At 34.9% G+C, this 27,675-nt stretch overlaps 1 protein-coding gene, 1 long non-coding RNA gene and 1 pseudogene across 3 annotated transcripts; 1 reads left to right on the top strand and 2 right to left on the bottom strand.

The window, feature by feature from the left end:
* Window positions 1-210: 210 nt before the first annotated feature.
* On the bottom strand, window positions 211-3,202 carry LOC145790566 (uncharacterized). The gene has a single exon (XM_082868651.1). It carries the CDS (start codon window positions 3,185-3,187, stop codon window positions 2,435-2,437), a length of 753 nt encoding a protein of 250 aa, XP_082724777.1. The 5' UTR covers window positions 3,188-3,202; the 3' UTR covers window positions 211-2,434.
* Window positions 3,203-3,626: 424 nt separating this feature from the next.
* Window positions 3,627-14,993, bottom strand: LOC114258097 (PHD finger protein Alfin1-like; annotated as a pseudogene). Its single transcript, XR_014331118.1, has 4 exons — window positions 14,954-14,993; window positions 10,343-10,569; window positions 4,026-4,155; window positions 3,627-3,905 (listed from the first exon to the last, which is right to left on the bottom strand). The product of XR_014331118.1 is annotated as a PHD finger protein Alfin1-like (transcript).
* Window positions 14,994-15,004: 11 nt separating this feature from the next.
* LOC114292342 (uncharacterized) lies at window positions 15,005-22,507 on the top strand. Its single transcript, XR_014329391.1, has 2 exons — window positions 15,005-15,678; window positions 21,410-22,507. It is a non-coding gene; the product is annotated as an uncharacterized LOC114292342 (long non-coding RNA).
* Window positions 22,508-27,675: the final 5,168 nt, after the last annotated feature.

Here is a 27,675-nt window from a genome sequence, read left to right as displayed (position 1 = left end):
TTGCATCCCAACGGTTCAAAAGTTAAATGACTAGTTATTGCTAAATTTTAACAATGAATAATGATAAAATACTGCATTTAACAGCATTGCACCAATAGTGCAAATGCTATTACTTCTACCTCTCTCTCAAAATGCCAAATTGAAACACGGATCCCACTGTGAGAAACGTAACGACAAAAAAAATCTTGCCAAAATTTACTGAAAAATATATTGATAGAGATAAATTGTATGTATTATTGATTGATTTTCTGTCTATTACAAATGGTTCCTTATATAGATGTAGGTGTAGTGGATGGTGGTAGTGGTGTAGTGGGTTAGGTTTAGTGGAGTAGGTGAGGTGGTAGTGGTGTAGTGGGTTAGGTTTAGTAGAGTAGGTGAGGTGGTAGTGGTGGTAGGTGATGGTAAATTCTAACAGCCCCCCGCAAACTCAAGGAGGAGAGAAACTAACCAACTTGAGTTTGGAGAAAGTAACAAAACAAGAAAATACATAAAAATAAAAAAGGATAGGAGACACTGTATGGTCGTGTCAGACCATTGGTGAAGACACTGGATGGTGGTGTCATACCGTTGTAGAGGACACTGTATGGGGGTGTCATAACGTTGTAGAGGACACTGTATGGTGGTGTCATAACGGTGTAGAAGACAGCTTATGGGGTCATGTCGGACCGTTGTAGCAGACAATGTTGTGACAGTGACAGTTTACGGAGTCTTGCTAGACCCTTGTAGAAACTAACCGGAATCAATGTCGGGACAGTTTACAGAGTCTTGTCGGACCCATAAAGGAGCTAACCGGAATCAATGTCGGGACAGTTTACAGAGTCTTGTCGGACCCTTGTAGAAACTAACCGGAATCTATGTCGGGACAGTTTACAGAGTCTTGTCGGACCCATAAAGGAGCTAACCGGAATCAATGTCGGGACAGTTTACAGAGTCTTGTCGGACCCTTGTAGAAATTAACCGGAATCTATGTCGGGACAGTTTACAGAGTCTTGTCGGACCCATGAAGGAGCTAACCGGAATCAATGTCGGGACAGTTTACAGAGTCTTGTCGGACCCTTAAAAAGTCGCACCCTCAAAAGGTGTGCCCAATCTTTCAAAAAGCGTGCCATCAAAAGGCGTGCCCAATCCATAAAAAGGCGTGCCATCAAAAGGCGTGCCAAGTTGTCGGGCGTCAAGAGGCGCGCAATGCGCGTGGCTGCCTCGGCTATATAACCAAGACTGAACCTGAGGCTGAGGCAGAGGCTGAGACAAAAAACCTGCGAATTGCTCTGAAAAACTCTTCGTTGTGCTGAGAGAGAGAGTCTGGAACACTCTGTTGCGAGAGATAGTCTGTAATACTCTGTTGCCCAGAAAATGGCCTCGTCTTCCCGGAGTCTGCTCACTCTCTTTCCTGACCTCAACGAGTCAACAAGAGAGATAACGAGTGCGGTGGCCAGTGAAACTCAACCAAGCGCTTCCGGTTTTGCTCCGTTGAACTTTCCGATGCGGTCTGTGGAGCAAAAAATGGCGGTGCAGTCGGATGTGGAGGCCAATCAGTATACCTTGAAGTCATGTGTAGAAACCATGACTGCGGTAACAAACTTGTCGAACCGGCTGCAGAGTAGGGCAAATGAGGTGCAGCAGTTAAACTCCCAGCTGGCTCTGCTCCAACGCATGTATAAGGATGCGCGAGCAGAGATAAGTGTGCTAAAGGCGGAAAACAGGGAGTTGAAGCGGAAGGCCACCGTGATGTTCCGATTTGGAGGGCCGCCATATGCTGCAGTGGAGGAGCAGGGAGTAGTGATCATGCCCAGTGGAGTGGGAAACATGGAGGCAACACCAGCAAGGGCCGACCAGGACGGAGGCAAGAAGAAAAGACCGGCGGCAGAGTAGAGAAAAAATCCCACCTGTGAATGTGGTGGTTTGTTTGTATTTTTATTTTTTTTTTGTTTTTTTTGTTTTTTTTTGTTTTTTTTTTTATGTGGAAACATGGTTGATCGGGGTGAGCCCCGACATGAATAAAATGAGTTTGGTGTGCAGATCTTCCTCTGTGTCGTTTTGTTTTTTTATTTTATTTTATTTTATTTTTATTTTATTTTTATTTTTTATTTTTTATTGACTCAGACCCATGTGCGCCGGATGGGTGATATGAAAAACATTTTGAGAGGTGGAATATAAAAAAAAATAATAAGAAGAGAAGGGGAAAAGGGGAAATATATTAAAAAAAAATATATATATATATATAGATATTAAAATAAAAGAAAAGTGTAACGTGGGTGGAATAAATTAAGAAAAAGGATGGATATGATTAAAGGGAGTATGGGGGAGAGAAAAAGGGACCAGAGAGAGTGGGTGGAAAGTGAGAGAGAGAGAGACATGTGCAAATCAAGTTGTGTTTCGGTGGCTTTTCAATGAAGATAGAGTAAAATAATAAAAAAAAAAAGAAAAAGAAAGTTCAGTGTTTGAAAAGATGGAGTAAAATAATAAAAAAAAAGAAAAGAAAGTTTAAGTGGGCTCTCTCTCTGTAAAGGGTGTGTGTGGGAATGGTGTGTTCATTTTTCCCTGAATGTTCTCTCTCTCTCTCTAAACCTTCATCGTGTAGCAACTTTCTCCTCTCCGATTTGTACACAAGCATCACCCTTCGGGTTGCAAGTGCTGCAGCCTCACTGGCACGTAATGTCCCACTTGCCATAATGGTAGTGAATTCAGCGCAGATCTCCTCTTGTACCTTGTTCCGGGCATTCCCAATAGGATCATTGACAGATGACTCCCCAAACTTGGCAAGTTGCTCTTCAGATTTCACTTTACTTCCACTCTCTTTGAGATTCACTTTTGTTGTTGATGACTTGCTACCACTAGCTACAGATTTCCGGACGGTGCTTGTTGGCTGGGAAGTCTGGACTTGTGTAGGGGGGCGGAACTGTGGCACTTGGGGAACAGCACCTGCTCTCAACGTTGTCTCCAGTTGCTGTATCATAGGCAATATCATAGCACCCATTGGACTGCTCATAACTTCATTGGGGAGGTTCAAGCTATAGTCTGGAATAGTTGCACCCACCAAAAATTGAGCAACCTCATTGCTGAAATTGTTGCAATTGTGAGTGAGCAAACTGTAAGTTTCTGCAGTGTACCGGGGACTGATATCCTGTAAATACATTTCAAAAACTTCCTGGGGCACATGCGTGACACCAAGATCTACCACTCTCATTGGGGAGGAGAAGGAGCGAGAGATCAATCGATGTTGCGTCAAAGCTTTGGAGAGGGAAGCTATTGGTGAGTGGTGAAGAAGAGTGAAGGTATGTGTTTGTGATATGTGTTGAAAAAACTCCCGCGGGCAGCGAAGGCAAGGTTGCCGGCCGGCTGCCCGCCGGAAAGAAAGGAGTATAGGCCTAAATCTTATAGCTCTGATACCATGAAAAATATATTGATAGAGATAAATTGTATGTATTATTGATTGATTTTCTGTCTATTACAAATGGTTCCTTATATAGATGTAGGTGTAGTGGATGGTGGTAGTGGTGTAGTGGGTTAGGTTTAGTGGAGTAGGTGAGGTGGTAGTGGTGTAGTGGGTTAGGTTTAGTGGAGTAGGTGAGGTGGTAGTGGTGGTAGGTGATGGTAAATTCTAACATTTACTTATATACCTCACGTCAAATTTGGCACAATGTATAGCAACTAGGGCACTAGTACTGCTTGATATGCTCAGCTTTTGCAGGCGTAATCTTTACACATTTTCCGTAGAACCATTCACAAATATCGCAGCAAATCCAAAACTTGTCATTGGCATAGTTCTCCCCACAAGCACCACAGAGTGTCGCTCCCTGTTCATCATCGTTTTATTCCTCATCTCCCCCACTCTCATCCTCTAATTTAGGCGAAGGAGACGTCTTTACTGTCTTTGGCTGAGACTCAGGCTGCCGAGACTGTTGCTGCTTAATTGAAGCAACCAAAAAGCAAAAGTTAAAAAACAAAAATCACATATAACAAGGGAAAACATGCAGAATAAAAATAATCTTTTTCTTTTTATGTATGATGGGGTCACTTCTTACCATCTTCCCACTTGATTTGATTTTGCTACTATTGCTGTGAGGACCAGATTGGTCTTTCGGCTGCCTCACTTTCCCTGTCACAACTTCAAATATAGTTGGGAGATCATTTATCAACTGGAAAAGCCTCTTCCTGCAAATGCCAATTCCAACAAAGATAAGAAATAACTGAAGTAGGAAACTCTGCTTTTCTATTTTATTCCAGACACGTGAATTGTTACTTGTGAAGACAATTTTTAATTCCTCCAGGGCATGAAGGGCTTCTAAATCATCCACCAAGGATGTTACCCAGCAGGAAGTAACTCGACTTCAGAATTGGTTTTTGTTCTGGAATTTACTTGTGATTCATGGTAAATGTGATGGAAGAATGTCCACCCACACCGCTTGAACATAAGCTCGAGTCTAAATCTTACTAGGCCTTCATGGCAAGTTATGCTCTCCATAATGCATCTAACTTAAACCAGAACATCCCGTAGTCATGTAAAGCATCCTATACCTTGACTGAACCTAATTTTAAGGAACAAGTGCTAAAATTGTTTCTTTCGTTTATTTTGGAAGCAAATCATACAATTTGAAACGCATACATATGCATCATCACAATCAACAATTAAAAACTAAATATATGATAATTAACATAAACATACTGAAGCAAAATAAAGAAACGTAGGACTGACTCTGCTTGGCACATCATTCATAAAGCAAAGAAAAGAACTATGCTAAGATACTCATTCCACCATTTTACTAGTCAACTTTTATACATCCGAAGAAATATCTAAGCACCCTTACAAAAATATAGGTACCCTACAAAATTATGATACTCAGCTAACTAAAAAAAAAAAGGGAAAAGAGAGGAAGAACTTATTAGTTGAATTGATATTCCTAACTGCTAAAACTGCAAAATACTATCTTCCAAAAAGAGTTACAACCGCTTCCATTTTTTGTCATGTATTCTATAAAAGTATCTATAAAGTACCAATTCCAATGCCTAACCTAAGTTAGGCTAAGAGTATAAGTTAATATGCCCTCTTCAACATAAGAGATGAATGCAATACCAGAAGCTAAATGACTTTTTAAAAGAGAAAACAGATTACTACTTCCTAAAGTACAAATGTCAATGCAATTCAAAATTTAATATCCAAATTGCAAAGAAACAAATTAATTGGCAATATCAGTTTTCCCCCTGATAGCTTATTCACCTGTTCTGATACTTTGTTGATACCAGGCTATCGTGTGAGACTGATGGCTGCCTTATTAGAAAACCATCAACCTTTTTAAAACAGGGAGATAGCTAATTTCCAGAAGCAAGGGCTTACTACAAAATTCTAGTCAATCAAAACAAAACAAAACAAAAAGGACATACCATCTCTGGTATCATAAACGTAACTTTGCAATGAAAATCATGTAACAAAGATGCTGACCTGTGTCTTTATAAAAAGCCCATCAACGATCTTATAATGCACGAAGCTATGCTATGAATATGAATTTAACCACCTGAAAAATATATATCAGAGCTCTGATATATATTTAATAATTCAAGAATCAACCAAAGTTGGAATATAATAGTATGTATGAATATATAAATGTCAAAAATGAAAAAAAAAATTGCAATAATTTTGAAAAGATTTTCCAGGTTCAAAAACAAAGGGGCATGCCAATAACATGACAGGATAATTCCATTTTATTGGGGAGTGCCACTGCATAATGGCACTATGACCCCCATTTTTGTATGCAAGTAAGGAAAGTAGACATTTAATCTCTTGTCTAGCATTCCTCAGAATTTAACTATTGTCTCATCTTATGAATTAGAAAAACAAAATCATCTATTTTTAATCCACCCAATAAAACTGATGAGGAGTTCTGCCATATGAAAGCCACGTTTTTATTTTTATTTTTTTATAATGAACGTAATCTCAGTCTGTAGCAGAAGTAAATGTATAAAGTGCAAATAAAACCTATGAAATGAACATAATAAGCACATCAGGAGGTAGCTGAATCTCCATATAGACATCAAGAGAGTGTGGATGTCTAGGAAACAAAGAGCAAATAACATAAGCAATATGTACAACAAAAAGAGTCTACGTGTAACACCACAACAATGCAGAATGAACAAATTAATGGATATAACCTCCACATTTCATTCTAAAAAAAAAAAAAGCAAAGGAAGATAGGATAAGCTGCAGCAAGTTAAATGCTTCACAAATGTGAGAAATGAGAATGAGGGGAAAAAAAAGTAGCAGGAAGCAATATGCAACAAAAGCCACATATCATCCTAGTAAAATAATATCACAATAAATGGTATGCAAATAGAACTGCACAACATGACTAATGCTGCGGAGCAACTGGACAGATGGGCACACTATACATACAGTGGCCGACCCAGAAATCTTCTTAAGAGGGGGACCAAATTTTATACAATTAAAATTTGTATACAAAATTTATTTTAATATATTTTGTTAAAATCTACTCACTACACCACTATCATATTATATGCATGCCACTATCTACCACCTACTCCACTAAACCTAACCCACTACACCACTACTACCTCACCTACTCCATTAAACCTAACCCACTACACCACTACTACCTCCACATCACCTACTCCTTACCTACTACACACTCACCCTCTTCTATATATAGGAATCATGAATCATTGTAACAGATATATCAATAAACATCAATCAATAATACATAAATTTTTACATGGTATCAGAGCAAGGTTAAGACTTTAGTATTTCTCGCTTCACCGGCGGGCGGCAACCTCGCCTTGGCCGCCCGCCGGACCTTAACCTATTCCGCTTATTTTCTACACATACCTTGACTTCTTCAACATTTTCTTACACCCCTCCTCCGCTATGTCGGCAGCAGCACCCGCATCATCGTCTAGCCTCTATCGCCGTTCACCTCGCCTCTCACATATCCGTGGTTGTACTCTTACTCGTCGTCGTCGTTGGTGTTTCTGGCGCTGCTTTTCTGCTCGTCACTGCTGTTTTTTTCCCGATTTGCTCTCTCTCTCTTAGCCATGGATTTGGGTGTGGGGTGTAGAGCTGTGGCTCTGTTGTTGGTAGCCATGTTTGCTGGCTTGAAGGTTTCAATGGCAGCAGTGTACAAGGTTGGGGACTCCGCTGGTTGAACCATCATTGGGAATATTGATTACAAGGCCTGGGCTGCTTCCAAGACGTTTCATGTTGGAGATGTCATCATTTTCGAATACAATTTTCAATGTCACGTGTTGCAAGTGCCCCACAAAGAATACCAAGCCTGCAGAAGTGTAAGACAGTAACATGCATCTTCACATACAGCTTGGGTAATGTGTAACTGTCAAAAGCACAAGCTTCTTGGACATCCCCCTCTCTCTCTCTCCATGGACCCAACATCATCATCATGCACCCACTCTATCTCCCTCTCTCTCATCTTTTCCCACTTTCAAACCCACTTTAATCATATCTCTCCTTTCTCTTAATTTATTTCATCCACGTTCTTTCACCCTTTTCTTTTATTTTAATATATATATATATATATTTTATTATAATATATTTTCCCTACCCCTTGTTAGTAAGCATCACCCGTTTTCCATTCTCTTATTATTATTTATTTTATATTCCACCCAAAAAAAAAATCACACTGCTGTTTTTTCTTATCACCCATCCACAAATATTTTTCTCTATTTTCTTTATCCATTATTTTCTTTTATTTTATTTTTCTTATTAAACAAAACAACACCACAAAATAACAACAACAACATTCCACAACCTTGTCATTTTATTCATATCAGGGGATCAACCCCGATCACACTTTTACATAAAAAAAAAAAAAAAAAAAAAAAAAAAAAAAAAAACCACACAAACAAAAACAAAACTACCACACCCACAGTGGGATTTTTCTTCTCTACTCAGCCGCCGGTCTTTTCTTCTTGCCTCCGTCCTGGGTGGTCCTTGCCGGTGTTGCCTCCGTGCTTCCTAGACCACCAAGCAAGTTGCCTCCTCCCTGCTCCTCCACTACAGCATATGGTGGACCTCCAAATCGGAACATCACGGTGGCCTTCCGCTTCAGCTCCTTGTTTTCTGTCTTTAGCACACTTATCTCTGCTCGCGCATCCTTATACATGCGTTGGAGCAGAGCCAGCTGGGAGTTTAACTGTTGCACCTCATTTGTCCTGCTCTGCAGCCGGTGCGACAAGTTTGTGACCGCAGTCATGGTTTCCACACATGACTTCAGAGTATACTGATTGGCCTCAATATCAGTTTGCACCGCCATTTTTTGCTCCACCGACCGCATCGGAAAGTTCAACGGAGCAAACACAGAGGTGTTTGGTTGAGGTTCACTGGCCACCGCACCAGTTCTCTCTCTTGTTGACTCATTGAGGTCGGGAAAGAGAGTGAGTAGACCACGGGATGAAGAGGCCATATTCTGGGTAGCTGAACGGGAAGAAGAGGCCATGTTTTTTGGGTTGCTGAGTGTTTCCGAGAAGGGTTGGATACAGAGTATTTACAGATTGTTTCAGAATAACAAGTTCAGAGGTTTCAGTCTGGTTTGGTTTCCTCCGCCTCCGCATTGGTTTATATTGACACTGATGACGCGGCCGACACGCCGCTCTGTCGCTCACGTGCCTTGCCGCGTCCCCGGCTCACCTTTTGATGGCTCGATGCTTTCTGTCGGGCACGACTTTTGATGAAGTGGGCGCGCCTTTTGAGGGCGCAACTTTTGATGGCACGTCTTTTTATGGATTGGGCATGCATTTTGATGGCACGTCTTTTTATGGATTGGGCACGCCTTTTGATGGCACGCCTTTTGAAAGATTGGGCACACCTTTTGAGGGTGCGACTTTTTAGGGGTCCGACAAGACTCTGTAAACTGTCCCGACATTGATTCCGGTTAGCTCCTTCATGGGTCCGACAAGACTCTGTAAACTGTCCCGACATTAATTCCGGTTAGCTCCTTTATGGGTCCGACAAGACTCTGTAAACTGTCCCGACATTGATTCCGGTTAGCTCCTTCAAGGGTCCGACAAGACTCTGTAAACTGTCCCGACATTGATTCCGGTTAGCTCCTTCATGGGTCCGACAAGACTCAGTAAACTGTCCCGACATTGATTCCGGTTAGCTCCTTCATGGGTCCGACAAGACTCTGTAAACTGTCCCGACATTGATTTCGGTTAGTTTCTACAAGGGTCCAGCAAGACTCCGTAAACTGTCTCAACAACTGTCAGAACATTGTCTGCTACAACGGTCCGACATGACCCCATAAACTGTCTTCTACATCGGTCTGACACCGCCATCCAGTGTCCTCTACACCTTTATGACGCCACCATACAGTGTCCTCTACAACGTTATGACACTCCCATAAAGTGTCCTCTACAACGTTATGACACCACCATCCAGTGTCTTCACCAATGGTCTGACACGACCATACAGTGTCTCCTATCCTCTTTTATTTTTATGTATTTTCTTGTTTTGTTACTCTCTCCAAACTCAAGTTGGTTAGTTCCTATCCCCCTTGAGTTTGCGGGGGGCTGTTAAAATCCACTCACTACACCACTATCATATTATATGCATACCACTATCTACCACCTACTCCACTAAACCTAACCCACTACACCACTACTACCTCACCTACTCCACTAAACCTAACCCACTACACCACTACCACCTCCACTTCACCTACTCCTTACCTACTACACACTCACCCTCTTCTATATATAGGAATCATGAATCATTGTAACAGATATATCAATAAACATCAATCAATAATACATAAATTTTTACTTTACTAAATTTTTGTACATATGTTATACTAAAATATTCACTTAAACATAAAAATTGAACATTATCATTAAATTCCAAATAAAATTTTCAGTTAAGGTTGAATAGACATATATAAAACAAAAAGTATCAAAACAGTAATATAAAGTACTTTTTGCACATTGTACAAAATAAAAAAAAGATCAATAAAGAATAACATATAAGTATTTTTTTCACGTTGATCATAGCCACATTGGATCATATCCAACATTAATTTGAGCTATAACTGGAGAGAAACTTTGATTGTAACTAAAATCAACACCAGTTTGAGACACAATCAAATATCATAATGGATTTAACAGTTTCGATTTAACAATTTGCTGGCTCTACCACCATAATAGCTTGTAAGCAACACCAATTTGGATCATTACTAGCATATAATATACACCAAGTGTATTGTAGCGCATCATCGTAGCTAAAGGCTTTAAACAAATGGAACTTCAAAAGGGAAGCGGGCCGGGGGGGGGGGGGGAGAGAGAGAGAGAGAGAGAGAGAGGGGCAGCTATTTACTAGTATTACCTTTCACTCTTACCAAACCCAAAGAGTGCACCAAAATAGAAGGCAACAGAAAGCAACCATGAATCACTGTGAACAGCAACAGGTGATAACCAGTCCTCTTGCATTCGATCCCTTGCAAAGTTTATACCCAATGCCGGCTCAGGAAGCTCAGGAGGCACCTCCTCAACAAGCAGGTTGACTTCCCATGTCTCATTCGGAAGTCCATATAAAACACAAATTCTCCTTATCTGCAAGAACAACATGACTCTGAATAAAAATTTATTCTCCATATAATTGGAATCACACTCTTCCCACCAACATATTCTCTTTAAAGATAAACAATAATGTAAATATAGTAACCATGTAATACATAACCAGCAATTATGGACTATTATATGGAAAGTGATTGTTAAGAAATCTTTTGTTCCTTATCAAGAAAATAAGAAACATTGACCAATTGGCTGCTTTAAGTTGCTCTCAAGGTAATGAAGCATTCTCCAGAAATAAGGAAATCATTTTTAAAATTTTAAAACACAAGCAATGTGTAAATTGAGACAGTAAAGTTCAGTTGACTTTTCATTCTTCCAACACCATTTTGAGGTATGTTCAACAGTGAGCACAACCAAAAAAGAAAATGAAATTTAATATACAGAGCATAAGCACCCGAAGTAAATGACAGTCATAGACTCAAAGTTATGGTGTTAATCCTATAAATATGTAACAACTCAATCGATAAGAAGTTTAAGGATAACACAAATGATATAGTACAAGGTACTAACAACCATATGGCAGTATAGGATCAGAATCCAAACCTATCCCATTAGCTTCAACAACTCAGAACATTAAAGTAGTACTGCTTCAGGGAATAGATTTTATGAAATTCTGTGGCGAAAGCATTAGAAGCAAAATACACAATAAAAACAAATGACTAGGTGAAATAACAATGAGTTTGATACTTGCGAAATTTCTATTCTGGGATTAATTGGTAGTACTTGAAACACTATTTGTTCACAGATTTGTTAATAATGGTAAAGACAGTCATTTATCAATGAAATTATGAATATGCTCTAGTTGTGTAGGTGGCCTGGCCTTCTACAGTCTAGGCCTCAGGAATTGTACATTTTGTCACTCACACTCATGCTGGCTCTCTACTCCACTTGTACTCATCACAAGCATCAAGACACAATATTTGACTAGATTATACCAGCCAAAGAATCATAAACTTCCAATCATTAGCCCGGGAACTGAAAACGTTAGAAATTATAATGCATTTATTAAAGATGCAGAGTACAAAAAAGTGTGCTATTTGTCATACTAGTAATATACTTCAAACTTTCCCATACTAAAAACAATCAAAACCTCATGGGTCATATGCATAATCCTTCCAGTAATGCCATTCACCACACTGTACACAATTACAGCTAGCAAAAGCCAGTGCAAGAAGCCATGCATGTGATTTAATTTTGTAGTTACAAATGTCCATGAAGTTAGTTTTTACAATTCCTAAAGTTTTGCTTTTTGGTAAGAATATTCACAGATTGTCATTGAGCTTACAACATTGTGGACCAAATTTAAAGCAAAGTCATGTACTTTAAGAATAACTAATGCACACTACAATAACAGTAAGCATGCCTTTTTTGCGGGGAAACCAACTGAAAATGTAAACGACAGTAACAAATGTCACATTAGAAAACAGATCAAACATTCAAACAGAAAAACCACTCACTCCACTCAATAATTATAAGATAACACCATCCTAAATAAAGACAAATGCTGGTGTTTGAAATTAACATCCAACAATATGTCAAATTAGGGTTAGTTTAACTTTTATCCACTAAATTATCGCCATTTTTTCTCTTTCAACCTTAAACTATTAATTTCATCTATTTAGTCCCTAAAATTTCTAATTCCAGCTAATGTAGTCCAATTGTAGACAGTTGGACAAATCAGTAACCTTTACAGCCTAATTTGATCAGCAAAAAGATTATTTTAAAATTTGTACAACTTAAACCATACAACCACACTCATTCTTTGTTATTCACTAATTTGAAATGACAGTTGGAGAATAATATGGTGTTTGGTTGTTTAAGTTGTCTAATATAGTGTGAATAAGAAGACGAGTGTTTGGTGTCTAAATAGTAAAATTTCCTTTTGACAATTATGTCAGGTTTTCACCATTATTGATTTGGTCGGACTATCTCCAATTGAACCATATGAACTGAAATCAGAAACTAACGAGATGAAATTGATAGTTTAGATATGGAAAAAAAAATAATAATAATTGACAATCATTTAGTGGATAAAAGTGAAATTAACCCCATATTTGTGGAGGACACATTTCATGCTCATATTATTAAGTTGCAGCTATGAAGCATTGATCAGGTATTCTGGTTAAAGTGCTTCAAAAAAATTTTTTTTTTTTTGATAAATAAAGTTTTATTAAGAAAGCATCAAGGAGATGCCGAAAGAATACAAAACCAACCCCTCAAACAGGGACCTAAATAAAGTGCTTCAAAAATATTCTACCAAGCAATGCACAGAATAGAACAAACACATATAATAATTAAAATAATGCACACAAACGAACTTCACAAAAAATTCTGTCCAGAAACTGCCTCATAAACAACCAATTTCACTTTCTTTGGCCCCCAAAATAACATAATTAATAAGCACTTGAGGTTATCTGCCAAAAGATCACAAATATTACTCGGTAATGGCTATATCATATCTGGTCATTCTACTGACATTTGTCGTGTTTATAAATTATAACTAAATCTTTTTCAGTCATAACTTAAAAAAGAATAACAAGTCATAATAACCAAGCACCACCTAAGATATAATCAAAGACTTTTATGGTAATAACCAAAATAATAATCACGATAAGTCATAACCAACATTACAATGGGTCATAATTAACACAAAAACAGTAAGTCATAATCAATTCATAACTAACATGACAATAAGTCCTAACCCAATACCACAAACATCATAATTGTGGCCAGTGTTTTAAAAGGCACGCGCTAAGCGCGAAGCGCAATGAGGCACAACCAAGATTTTAAAAAGCGGCCACAACTATTACATAACGCCGTTATGTAACGGTTGTGGTGGTTACCGTCACCCGTTACAACCACTTTTGCGGTGTGATTGAAATTCACAGGTGTGTTGGCCGTAGTGGCTGCCATAGCAGTTGTAACGGTGCCGTAACGATCGTAACAATCTGTTACACACTGTTACGTAACAGTTCCAAACACTTTCTTTCGGGAAAAAAAAAAAAAAAAAAACTAAAGATTGGGAAAGACGGATAGAGAGAGAAGAGGGAAGATGAATATTTGGCTTGATTAATATATATATATATATATATTTAGGCTCTTATTTATTCTCTTACTTTGTCATTGTTTATCTTATATATAATAGTTAGTAATTGATTTTTTTGTAAAGTATCTAAAAAGCATAACACCTATAATTATATATTAATACATATTTTATACGTGTCAATTTTTTTTGATTAGTTTATTTTATTTTTATTTACAAGTTATCCAAAAAGAGAATGAATATTCAAGTGATCCAACCCCTCCCCCGCCCCCCCCCAAAAAAAAATCTTTATAATTTATTTTTTTAAACTATTCAAGTTAAAATTTGCATATACTTCCACAAGTATAATAATTAAAAAAATAATTTTATATATCTAAATCCAATAAAAATAAATAAATTGCCACAAGCGTAATATAGAATTATGACATATAAAGTCATTCATTATTAAAATAAAATGTAAAAAACTCAGTTTATAGTGATTTAAAAATATGAAATATATCGGATCATCCTTAAAAAATTACAAAAATTGATCAATATTTATTTTAAAACCTAATAAATATGATTATGGAAAAAAAATATGCATATCGGTAAGGTTTTTTTTCAATTGTGCAAAAAATAAAAAAATTCACGGTTCCAGTTACCGTAACCGTTATGCTACAGCCTTTACACCCAGCAACAACAACCGTGCTACCACCACCGTTACGGCTACCGCAACCGCTTTTCAGAATCTTGGGCGCAGCCTTGTGCTTCGAACAAGTCGAGGCGAGGCACAATACGCAAGGTGCAACTTAGGCGCTGAGGCGAGGGGTTTTTTCGAGGTGCAAGGCATGGGCTTCATGGGCTTTACCTATTTTTCTACTCCAATTGTTGATTAAGTGCGTTTTTTTGTGGGCACACCCACAAGGATTCAAAACTCTTCAATATAAAATGACCAAATGTGGTTAAAAGAGAGCAGAAAGTGATAAAAGATTGAATGTTATGTTTTATATCTTTTGTTGGATATTATATTTCTAATTTTTAGAAGATTGAATGTTATGTTTAGAGATTATCAAAAATGGTTATGATTTTTTAAATTATATATATTTGTTATGTTGAAAATTTTGCCTATTTTATAATTTTGCTTTTCTTCTACTACTTGAGCTTCGCTTTGGTGAGGCGCGTGCTTCGCCTCGCTCCTTGCGTGTAGGCTATAAGAGACCTTATCGCCTCGGTGTGCCTAGAGCCTTTCAAAACACTAATTGTGGCATATGGGCCCTAAAAGGGGTTTGAATTATAGAATTTCACATATTTAAAAATATGAAGGGGAAAAAAAAAACTCACCAGGATCACATAGCTGAAAAAACTTGGCTACTTCTGCATATAACAATCAACCAAAGCAAGTAATTATTAGACATATATATGAAAATATATGTATCGATATATATACAATTAGGGAAGCGAAGAATAAGAAGTAATAGGAACCAGTGGTGAGAGCCTTGATCAAGCCAGCTTTTCTGCCTATGAAATCGATGTACACCTCATCCAGTCTTTAGTATTGGATGTGGTATTGGTTCCTTTCTCTAAAATCTCAAATGCGTATTGTGTATAGTCCGGAAACAAATTTCTCGAAAAACCTAATGCTAAACGAAATAAGACCAGAACAACCCAATTAGGCCATGTTTGTTTGGGCGGACATGTACGGACTAACAATCCATCTGGATATAATATCTCACATATGATGATGGGCTGTTCAATCCTACGGAGCGGGGTGGGATATGAATTGGAAAACTAAGCCAAAGTCTGGACTAACTCATTAAAGCACCAAATTAACCTTGACTATATATCAATATTTGTCGATTATTTTATTCCACAACCCTCACTCTTCTTTGACATTGCTGTGATGAGATGAGAGTCTCCAAAGTTCGTCACCGATCTTGAGCCATGTGGAGCCACAATTCACAGATCTGGAGCAACTGCTTATCGATTTGGATCCACCATTTGCTGATCAGAAGCAATCATTCATCGTTTTTGTACCATGGTTCGCTGATCCCAACAAATTTCAATGAGTAAATTTCTTTTTCCATTGATATTTGGTTGATTTACAGTGCCATTACATGGTTTGATTTGCTATGAATCTTTGTTTTACATTAGTGTTGTTATAGTTATTGCTCTTTCTCTCTCTTCGTCTTCATAGATCCATATCTAGGGTTATAAGGTTTTCACTGTCACGTTGAAATCTCAGATTGGTTATATTGTTAGGTTTGTATGTGTTGAAGCATTGTTCGATGTTTAGCAAAAGTTTTGTTTTGATTTTTAATTGCTAAAGTTAGATTTTTAATTTTGTTTTGATGGATTCACTAAATTTGTTCTTGAGTCTTCTGCGATTCACCTGATCAGTGCTGATCAAACCCTAACCAGCTATTTGGGTTGTTGAAGCTTTGGTGGATTTGGTTAAATGATCACAGTTTTTTGGGTTTGTAGTGAAATTTGATCATTATTTGAAGCTGAAGACACATCTGAGTTGCCTATACGTGTGTGTTTGTGTGGCTGTATATATATATATATATATATTTGAAGAAGAAGTTTGATTTTGTAGAGGGATTTGATTAGGGGTTTTGAAGGTTTTGAAATTAATTATACAAATATAGATACAATCAGGTAGTTGATCAACTGTACTGTTGGTAAGGATTTAAATAGCTTTGAACTTGTTCATATACATATATATATATATATATATATAAGTTGATCGTTTCAATTGAAGGGCTGTTTTATGGCTTGGGGTTGTTAAAGATTTTTATGTGCCTTCAGCTCCTTTTGTGTTGTCAACTAAAATGATAGTATTATTTTTCCAAGGTTTGTTATCTAGAACATTTTTCGTCGAAAAAAATTCCCAGAAAAATTCCTTGAAGCTGCAAAACTAATATATTTTTCATGAAGTTATGAGCAGATACATTATTGATATCCCCCAAGCATCATGGGAAAGCATTCTTCTAGATAATTAGATGTTTGAAGAAAAAAGGCTAAGAAAATTTATTAGGAGCTATTTACTAAAGATGAACAAAAGGGAAAAAAAATGAATTTAAGGTGTGCAGTCATGATTTTTCCTGTAATTAGCTGAAGAGAAGAAGAGATACGAATACTATATGCTAAGCTGTCATGGAATGGTCATAGAGCTAAATGGAGTCTACGAGAAAAAAGTCAACAAGAAAATAGGTTGTAATTTGATATAAATGGTGTTCTTTTTTAATGTAGAAACTGGGCAACCCCTTTTCCCATTGGATTGATAACAGAACTCGCAGATGTCAAATAATATTTTTCCAAACAAACCCCAATCTCACCGACTCCTCCAAAACGGTACTGCTCTTTCCTTTGCAGATTCACTCTGTGGTTTTACCTCTATTGTTGATCATTCAATTTTGGATACAAAAGAGTTGAAATTCAAATCACGTCCTGTTTTATGGGTAGTGCCTCCCATTTTTGGGTGTAGAATGGATTGGTTATTGTCTGAATTTGTGTCTAACAGAAGGTGTAATAGCCAATACTTAGTAATTTCTCTGCTCATTAAGCTGATCCATCATTGTTTTTTTAACCTCAGTTTGTTTTTGATATAGGAGGAAGTGGGTATTGTTGTTTTAATTTGGGTCTAACAGCAGGTTTAGCATGATTCATCATTGTTTAAATCTCTTAGTCATGAATTGTTTTAAATTTGGTTTAACAAGAGACTATGTTCGCTTGAAAGTTTTCTCAGACGAGTTGTTTTAAGGGTTAGATAAATTTGGTGAAAGTGAAGCAAGTGATGATGTAAATTTGGTCTTCTTCATTATTATTTTTTTTGTTTTGTTAATTTTTTTAGAATTATGAAGTTTTCTTGTACTCTAATATATTGATGCGCATCACTATTTGCATAGATGGATTACAATTTTGATGGTTTTGGAGATGAGAGTAATAAGGAGCTTGAGCTATATGTAGTGTTGCAAGTTGTGATGCAAGAATTGTACACCTTATCCATTGTAGCATATATTGCCATTGAAATTGTCTTGAAGAGGTACATTCACAAGTATCATCATACCATTATTAGAGGGCCCAATCGATTGCAAGAACAGATGGACCACATTAACCGGCAAGTGAGAGAAAGTGACATTACATGCATTGAATAACTTCATATGGATAGGCATTGTTTTATGACGTAATGTGTAATGGCCAAGGTTTTAAAAAGCAGCCGCAACCGTTATGTAACGCCGTTACGTAACGGTTGTGGTGGTTATCGCCACCCGTTACGGCCGCTATAGCAGTGCGATGGAAATTCACATGTGTAACGGCCGTTTGGTGTTACGTAATGGCCGTAGCGGTACCGTAACAGCCGTAACAGTCCGTTACACCGTTACACCCTTTTATAATATTCTGAATAACTTTCTTTTCCAAAAAAAATAATAAATAAAAGCTTACAAAAAAAGAACAAATACTCAACTGATCCAAATCCAAAGAATAAAATCTTATGTGAATTTATTTCAAGGTTTCAAAATGCGTCGTTACGTAACAGTTGCAGTGTGATTGAGATTCACAAGTGTGGCCGCCGTAACAACCCATTATGCACTGTTATGTAATGGTTCCAAATAGCTTCTTTCAAGAGAAAAAAATACTGAAAAGGTGAGAAGAGGGAAGAGAGAGAAGAGGGAAGATGAAGAATCTGTTACTGATTTGTTGAAGATGATGTTGCCGATTCATCTTGCAGGGAGAACTTCACTCAACCATGTAATCTTTGTTTGAAATAAATAAATAATAATAATGATAAAAATAATAATAATAATAATAATAATAATAATAATAATAATAATAATAATAATAATAATAATAATAAGTGTAATCATTATGTATTTGGCTTGATTAAAATATATATATATATATATATATATATATATTTAGGCTCTTATTTATTCTCTTTTTAGTTAATAATTGATTTTTTTTGTAAAATATCCAGAAAACATAACACCTATAATTATATATTAATACATATTTTATATATGCCAATTTTTGAAGAAAATTTTGCCACCACTTGCAATATGGATTTCTGACATATAAAGTCATTAATTATTAAAATAAAATATAAAAAACTCAGTTGGTAGTGATTTAAAAATATGAAATATATTAGATCATACTTTAAAATTAACAAAAATTGATCAAAATTTATTTTAAAACCCAATAAATATGATTTTGGAAAAAAAATATGCGTATCAGTAAGTTTTTTTCAAATTGTGTGAAAAATAAAAAAATTCATGGTTCTAATTACCGCAACCGTTACGCTACAGCCTTTACACCCCGCAACCGCAATCGTGCCACCGCTACCATTACGGTGACCGCAACCGCTTTTCAGAACCTTGGTAATGGCCCAAATAATTAATATAGGGAAAACCCAAACATACTCCAACAATATAATCTTGTGCCCGACTCATAGCATTCCATTGCATATTTGTGTATGAAATACGTCTCATCATTAACATTATCGTCACAATCTCTGAAATTTGTATTCATTATAACCAAGAGATTAACAAAATTATTCCACATGCAATTATACATTCAACATTTCCTAGAATATGAATCTATAGCATGTGATATTACAAGTCAAACAAAATTAGTGCCCTCATGGGCTACAACCCATACACGTAAAGTCTTTGGCTTGTCAAAAATAACAACAAAAAGAAAAGAGCCATATGCCCTCAAAATACACTCCATGCCTTTAATTTGGCAGGTATCACTACATCATTTCCTATACAAAAATCCACTAGGGTGAGCACAAAGCCCAGTAGGAAGATCTTAACAAAGTATATACATTTTATACAATCTCTAGAGATGAATGCATATGCCATGTCATGTTCAAAATATTTTTCTCATCTTTTGGGAATCTTGTGCACAATGTAAATTTCAAAACATATTAATCCAACAATTTCAATATAATTTCAAGGGTGGTAAATACGACTCAGGTAATCCCTAAGTTGGTATTTGCAAGTAGGCATATCAAGCACTACCAATCGCCACTTTACCGGTCTTACACCAGAAGGCACATGATACCTCCTCCGTGAGTGTTTTCGGTCTTTTACCATGGATATTCAGGCTAACTTAACCAATACCAAACTACACCCTCTATCCGGACTTATCAACGTATTTATCCCAAAACAAATCAAAATGATCTTGTTTCAAAAAACAATTCCGTTCTCAAAGTAATAGTTTTCAAATGCAATTCGAAACCAATGATAACAAAATGAAATGGAATGACAATGCAACATGTAACAATGCATTTGAATAATTCCAATTTCAATTCCACCAAACAATCTTCCATTGTGATCAAAATTTTCACCTCTTCTCAATATAATTTCATAATGAATCTTTCGAGAAGTAATTAACAATACCACATTACATGCATTCTCCACATGTTAATCAACATTTTCAACTTAGTCATTTCAACACAAATCAATAACATATTATACATCAAACTTCCAAAATCAAACATTTCTCATCTTTCCAAGAAATCCCTCATTAGATACAAATGTAATAATCCTCCATCATTTATTCACCAAAATACTTTATCAAACATGAATCTCATGATATCTCAACATTTTTCTCAAAATCCCCCATTTCTAGGGTTTCACCAAAACTAGATTTGTTGCCATGTTTTGAAAGGATCCTTTCCAAACAACACACACACATAACAACATAGCTCATACTCTCAAAGTTTGGGAAATATAGAGAAAACACACATTAAAAATCATTTAGAATTCATAAACCCAAAATCACAATTCAAATAAAAGGGAAATGCTTCAAATAAGCATAGACTTGTTTGGGAGGAGAAGGAGAGAAGAACCCTAAAATTTTTACAAGAATATGAAATGGGAAGGGTCAGCTGTAGACTCTAGGGTTTTGAGGGATGCTATTAATCGACCCAATGGCATAAGAATTCCAACTGGTAATTAATAAATAATTAACTTTGCTTGATGGAATTACTAAGTTTTATTTAATAATGGATTCTAATGTATAGCATCTCATATAGGTTACTACTACCTAGTGAATGCGGAGTATACAAATGGACAAGGATTCCTAGCACCTTATCGGGACCAACGATACCAAAGGGGCCACTCCAACTAATTATCAAGAATTTTTTAATATGAAACATGCATCAGCCCGAAATGTCATAGAAAGGGGTTTTGGATTGCTGAAAATAAGATGGGCATTACTTCGTTGTGCGTCATACTACCCCATTAGAACTCAAAACCATATCATCACAGCATGTTGTTTGTTACAAAACCTTATTTGTCAGGAGATGCCTGTTGACCCCATAGAAGAAAGGCTAAATAATAACATAGAAGATCAACCTCAATTGGGAGATGATTTTGATGACACTGTTGAGACATCTAATGAGTGGACTGGGTGGTGGGATACACTTGCAATGCATCTATATAACAATTGGTTGGCTAGTAGGGGGGCACGGCAAGGATAGTTTCAATATTTTGTAAAACTACTTGTTACGAGTATGATATAATTTCATTTGATTTGTACTTGGAACTTGTATTAGCTTGTGGATGTTGCACCATTTTTTGCAAAAATTGTATGGCTTTTGTTGGTGATTGCATATTTTTTAAGCGATGAGATTTTTATGTCTCATGGATGTGCTACACGTATGTATGGGTATGGGATATTTTTATTATTGAAATCCATTTATGTATTGACTTGTTTTGGCATGTTAACAGGTTGATAATCACGTAGTGGAGACTAACATGCACACTTTTCTTTTTTCTTCTTTTCTAGGCATGTATAGTGAAGTGTCCAGTTCTTGTAAAAAAGTAAAGGAGAAAGTTGATCCGTCAAAACCAAGGCAATTGTGGAGCCCATGAGAAGAGGAATGTCTTATTAATGCCTTGATGCACATTGTCAACAATAGAATGAAACAGGACAATGCCTTCAAGGCCAACTACCTTATGAAATTAGAGGAGAAATTGTTGGAGATGCTACCCGAGACAAACCTTCGTGGCACTCTCCACATCGAATCAAAGATAAAGATATGGTAGAAGCACTACAACTGTGTAGCAGGGATGCTTGATACTAGTGGTTTTGGATGGAACGACACCGAAAAAAAAGTTGATGTTGAAAATGATAGTATTTGGTTTAAGTTACTTTGTATAAGTTGTTGACTTTTTAATTCATTTTTATTCATTTTTTTTTTTTATCTTAAGTTGGAGATATTAATTGAAATTGGTTATTGTACAGGAAGAGCGATGCGAAAAATCTACAAAACAAAAGTTTTCTGGATTTCAACTCATGGATCCACATATTTGGTTAGGATCAAGCTATGGGGGAGTTCGCTGAAGGGCTTGCTAATGCAGTTGATTCTATAAATGCTGAGGAATAATTGTTGTTCAACGGTCTTGCAGATGATGGCACATGTCTTGAACATATGGGTATGAATAGTCATATCAGCGACGGAATAAATTGCTCCCGCTCATCAAGTCAACGACCACCTAAAAAGAATGACAACAAGAAGAGGTCTAGAGGTAATGATGATGTAGTGGAAGGGTTGTACATGATTGCTAACAAGTTGGGTGAGGTATTTTTTGCCACCACTGATCACAAAGTGCTCAAAAGCTCGACATGTTCTTCAACTTGACACATGATGACAAACTAAGGTCGGTGATGAGGTTGCTACGTAGGAGTGCTCCATGACAGACTCGTGACTCTTTTATGTCGTTCTACGTACTTAGTTTTTTGATTACTTTAATGCATGTAGTAAAGACCGACTTTCTGCTACTTTTTTTTGTTGAACTACTCATATTTTGCTACTTCATGTTGCAATATGCTACTTGGAATGCGTATTTTGGAATGATGAATGGTAGATTTATATTTTTACAATTTTATAGTTGAATGATTTTTGATGTTTTTTTGTTCGTTTAAATGAATGCCTTTTTGAATTTGGGCAGTGAATAGTTGGAAAATTAAAACAATAGTGCATGTTTTTAATGGTTGCTTGTGTATATATAAATTTTATAGTTGAATAATTTTTGATGTTTTTTGTTAAAAAAAGGGGTTAAATTTTGTTCAAATGAATACTTCTTTGAATTTGGACAATGAATGGTTGGATGATTAAAATAGCAGTGCATATTTTTTAATGGTTGCTTGTGTGTATATAAATTTTATAGTTGAATGATTTTTTATGTTTTTCAATTAAAAAAAAAAAAAGCAGGGGTTAAATTTTGTTCAAATGAATCGAAATGGATCTAGAGCAACAGTAGGGAAATTTCCTTTTTAAAAATTATAACACATCCTATTGCAAAATTTTACATTAATTATAATAGGGGTATTATGGCCAATATATTGGATGTCTCATGTCTTGTCATGTCCTATCCATTTGAATCCCCTTAAACAAACATTGGATTGGATAATATTTTATTAATCTCTCCTTATAATCCTAACTCTATCCAAACATAGGATATGATACAAAATCCAAAGAGATTCGTAGTCCTAGGATTATTAGTCATGGGAATGCTAATCCAACTTAATCAAGTCCGCCCAAACAAACATGGCCTTAGGGTTTAGCGGAACCGTATGCAAAAAGAACCCTAATTGATTATTACTTGTTTGTTAGGGAGTATAACAATTAAAATAACAAATACAAAGAATTGAAAGTTGAAAGTTGCAATGGTGATTAGTGACTGCCACTAACAACCTAGGGTTTTGTTTTTCCATGGTTTGATGTACGTTGGGAATAGGAAAACACCAGAGCACACCATAATACAGAGGAGAAATTGATGTGTTAACCAAAAACATGAGTGAAACCAAATCTATTATATATCAGAGAAAAAGTTTGAAGAGAATTTATTTATTACTTACAGAAGAACAGAAGCGTCCCACTCTCTGCTTTCTGGCACAGATTCAGGGAAACAAACGGTAGAAGAAATAGAACATTGGAATTGGACGATCAGAGAGGAGCAACTGCACTTTACGCTACGCTTGTTTGTTCGGAATTATACATGGGAAACTCAATGGTGCCTGTGCACCTTTCCATTAAAAATAAAAATATCATTACTTTAATTTTTTGAATTATAATTAAAAAAAAATATCATAATTAAACACAACATAAAATAATATTATAATTGAAAAAAAAAAATTGATCATAATTAAAGAAAAAAATGACATAATTAAGAATACATATGGTACACTTTTTTTAAAAGTATATATATTAGAATTTTCCATTATACATACATGACATAGGCCTCATTTGGGAATAGGTTATTTTGGTTAGTTTTTTAGCTCTCTTTTTTTTTTGTTATTTTAACTTGACTAAAAAAGTTATATTTGAAATGATAATTGACTATTTTTTGTAGTTGATTTGATTATTGCGAGAAAAACAATAAAATAATTATAATTTAAATATGATATTTTATCTTATTAACTATTTTAATCTATTTTAACTTTATTAATTATTCCAGTCCAAAACTCATTTGCCAAACAAGGCATACGATTAAGGCTAACTTTAGTTACCCGACACCTCTTTACTCTTTATGCCTTTTAGTTTTAGGGTTTTTATTTTTAAGGATTTTTTTTTTTCTTAAATTTTTTGGCTAAAAATTCGTCCTTGGGTGGTTTAGTAAAAATGACAATTCAAACTTTTTTAATATCTAAATCCCCTCCAAAAGATATGTATCTTTCAGGGAGGAGAAATAAATTTAATAACATTTTTTTATAAATAATTTTACCCTTAGTAACTAATTTTGTATTTTAAATTTCAAAATGATGTAATTTTTTACTTATATATTTATTTTTAATAAAATTAGAATTTTTAGAATCCTCTCATCAAGATTTATCAAACAAAATTCATATTGACTATGAAATTCATATAAAAAAAAATAGTTAATTTTTATTGTTGAAACTAATGTCAGTAGTAAAGTGTTACTTTAATTCACAGTAAAAATTGTATTTTGATTTGAGTTTTGTTTGATGACAATCTATTTATAAATAACATTGGAAGTTTCTCTTGGCCAAAACTCCCTTGTTTATTAACAGTTATAGAGACTATGGCGTTTAGTGATGATGATAGTATTTTACTATTTAAAAATTAAAATTTTACAGTAAAATTTTACTCTGGGATACAATAAAGAGTAAAATTTTACTGTTGACGTTAATTTTAATAGTACTTTTTTTATTAAAAAAAATAATTTCATGATCAACATAGATCTTGTTTGATAGATATCGATGAGAGGATTCTAAAAATATTAATTTTATTAAAAAGCGATATCTAAATCAAAAGTTATATCATTTCAAAATTTAAAACATTAAATTACTTGCTAAGAATATTTTGGTAATAGTGATGTGTGGTGAACTTTTGAAGAAAATTTTTTTTGTGGATGTTCTTAATATATAAAAATTTTATTTTAAGCGAGCTTTGACCAAATTTCTTTTATTTTTATTACATTTCTAATAACTAAAAAGACCTATCATCCCCAATTTGAAAACCTCATTTTACATACATAAGGTATACGTGTAGATTTACCACAAGTAATTCTATTGTCACATAGAAATTCTTCTCAGTTCACACAAATTTTTTTTCTTTATATAATTTTGTCCTAAAATGAAAATACCACAATGTCCTTATCTTCTTCCACACAAACCCTAATTCTAAAACATCACAACCATCCTCCATCACCAACACCATCTCTCTACTCTACCATCCCTTCTCGTCGCTTCTTTCCCCCTCGACCTACGACCACCTTCCTCCATGAACCATACACTCCTACAAGCCTCCTGTCGTGTACCACTCACTTTCAAAGTTGACTATGGAGGTATAGATGGAAGGGGATGAGTTGGGAGTGGAGATAATGGAGAGCTGAAAGTAGGGACAATGGCAACAAATAAGGGGTTGTGGATGAAAGAAAAATTAAGGGGCGGTGGATGAAAGAAAAATTAAGGTTTTGAAATTGAATAAGATGGTATTATTGAAATAAAGAGCTATATACTGAGAATTTTTATTTTTTTGATGTGTATACCAGGAATGTGCTCATTAACTGTGTTCACTGAGAGGAATTGGTGAATAGAAATAATTTTACTCACTTACTACTCACTACTCTGGCCTTGCTCTCCACTTGTGTTATTATGTTGTTAGGATTAGTTCAGAATTGACCTATAAGTATCACATTTTTTCACTTATTTTTTTATTTGTGAATTTTTTTAAAAACTTATGTCAAATTTTTTCCTCCCATCCGTTTATTGTACATTAAAAAGTATAAGAGAAAATTACAATAAAAAAAATTAGAATTTGACCCTTGTAACAAAATAAATCTTGAGTTTTAAATTTTGTCAATTTAAATCTTAATTTTTTGATTTGTTTTAAATCTAAACTATCAGTTTATTTTCATTAAGTAAAATCGACGAAAAAATTATATTTTAATCATTAAACTCAATAGCGTCATTTTTTGATAAATTCTCTTTCTAAGTGTTTTATTCTATCTAATTCATCTTCTTTTTTAGTATTTCATTAGGTCCTGTTTAATGTAATATTACCAAGCCATCCTTCTATTTTTTTGTACATGTTTCTATTTTAAAACTAATGTACAGTAAAAAATTATAATATAGTCCCTCATTTTATGGAGAAAATCTCTCCCTCATTCTAAGGAGAAAATCTCTTCTTCATTTCATGGAGAAAATCTCAAATTATGAACTTTCAACTTTTTTATAATGTGAAAATTTTAAAAATAACGCAACAAAAAATCTAAACGAAAATCAAAATAGAATGTGAATATTCATAGTAAACAACAAACAATACATCTAACTTTCAAAAAAACAAAACACATACTAAAGTACAATGTAAATGTTCACAATAAACAACAAACATATAACTAATCTTCGAAAAAACAAAACTAATACCAAAATACAATGTGAATGTTCATAGTTTATAATTAACATACAACTAGTCTTAAAAAAATAAACTCATACAAATGTGAACATTTACAATGCTGCGTGAAACCATAAAACAAAATTGAAAAAAAGTGAAAATCGACTATTTCGATTGTTCAATGGTAACAAAAATGATTGTCTAACCAACAAGAATAGTAACAAAAATAACAAACATACAACTAATTTTCGAAAACATAAAACTCATACCAAAATACAATATCATTGTTCACAATTTACAATTAACACTCAACTAGCCTTAAAAAAATAAACTCATACCAATATGAACATTTATATTTAACGTAAAAATATAAAACAAAATTGAAAAAAGTGAAAATCGACTATTTTGATTGTTTAATGGTAACAAAAATGATTGTTCATCTAACAAACGTAGTAATAAAAACAACAAACATACAACTAACTTTCGAATTTTTTTCAAAAAAACTCATACCAAAATATAATATGAATGTTCACAATTTACAATTAACATACAACTAGTCTTAAAAAAACTAAATTCATACTAATGTGAACATTTACACTGCAACATGAAAACATGAAGCAAAATTGAAAGAAAAAAAATTGACTATTTCGATTGTTTAATGGAAACAAAAAAATGATTTTTCAAACAAGAAGTATAGTAACAAATAATATACAAAAAATCATCAAGCAATATATAAAAAATCATCAAATAGTTCATATACATTGACACACCGTTTTAGAAAAATCTGTGAATAATCAATGCCAGTATAATACTAGTGAATAAAGTACAAAATACCGGTGGCTACACAAATCGATGAAGGGACTATGATTTATGTGTAACAGTGGCAAAAAAAATGATTCTTCACCTTCGGTTTACCATCATTTCTGTTGTGAGTCCATCATCTTCTCTATTCAGTCTACAACTAACATTTTATTCCAAATGTTCTTCCATGACATGACCTTGATGCAAAATAATGGTAAAGGAAGATCCTTGATTAAGTGAATCCCTCACATTGAGGTATAGAAAATACTAATCAGCTTGCTTGTTTTCATTCTTCAGAAAACACTTTTCAGAAAATTCTACTTTCTTACTTTCCGTGTTTTTTTGTTTTTACTGAATTTTTTTAATATTTAAAGCAATTTTTTTACTTTTT

This window comes from Camellia sinensis, chromosome 5 (genome assembly GCF_055761805.1).
Source record: "Camellia sinensis isolate YWXY chromosome 5, ASM5576180v1, whole genome shotgun sequence".
NCBI lineage: Eukaryota > Viridiplantae > Streptophyta > Magnoliopsida > Ericales > Theaceae > Camellia > Camellia sinensis.
Note: the sequence above shows the minus strand (reverse complement) of the source record. Positions and strands in the feature narration are given on the sequence as shown.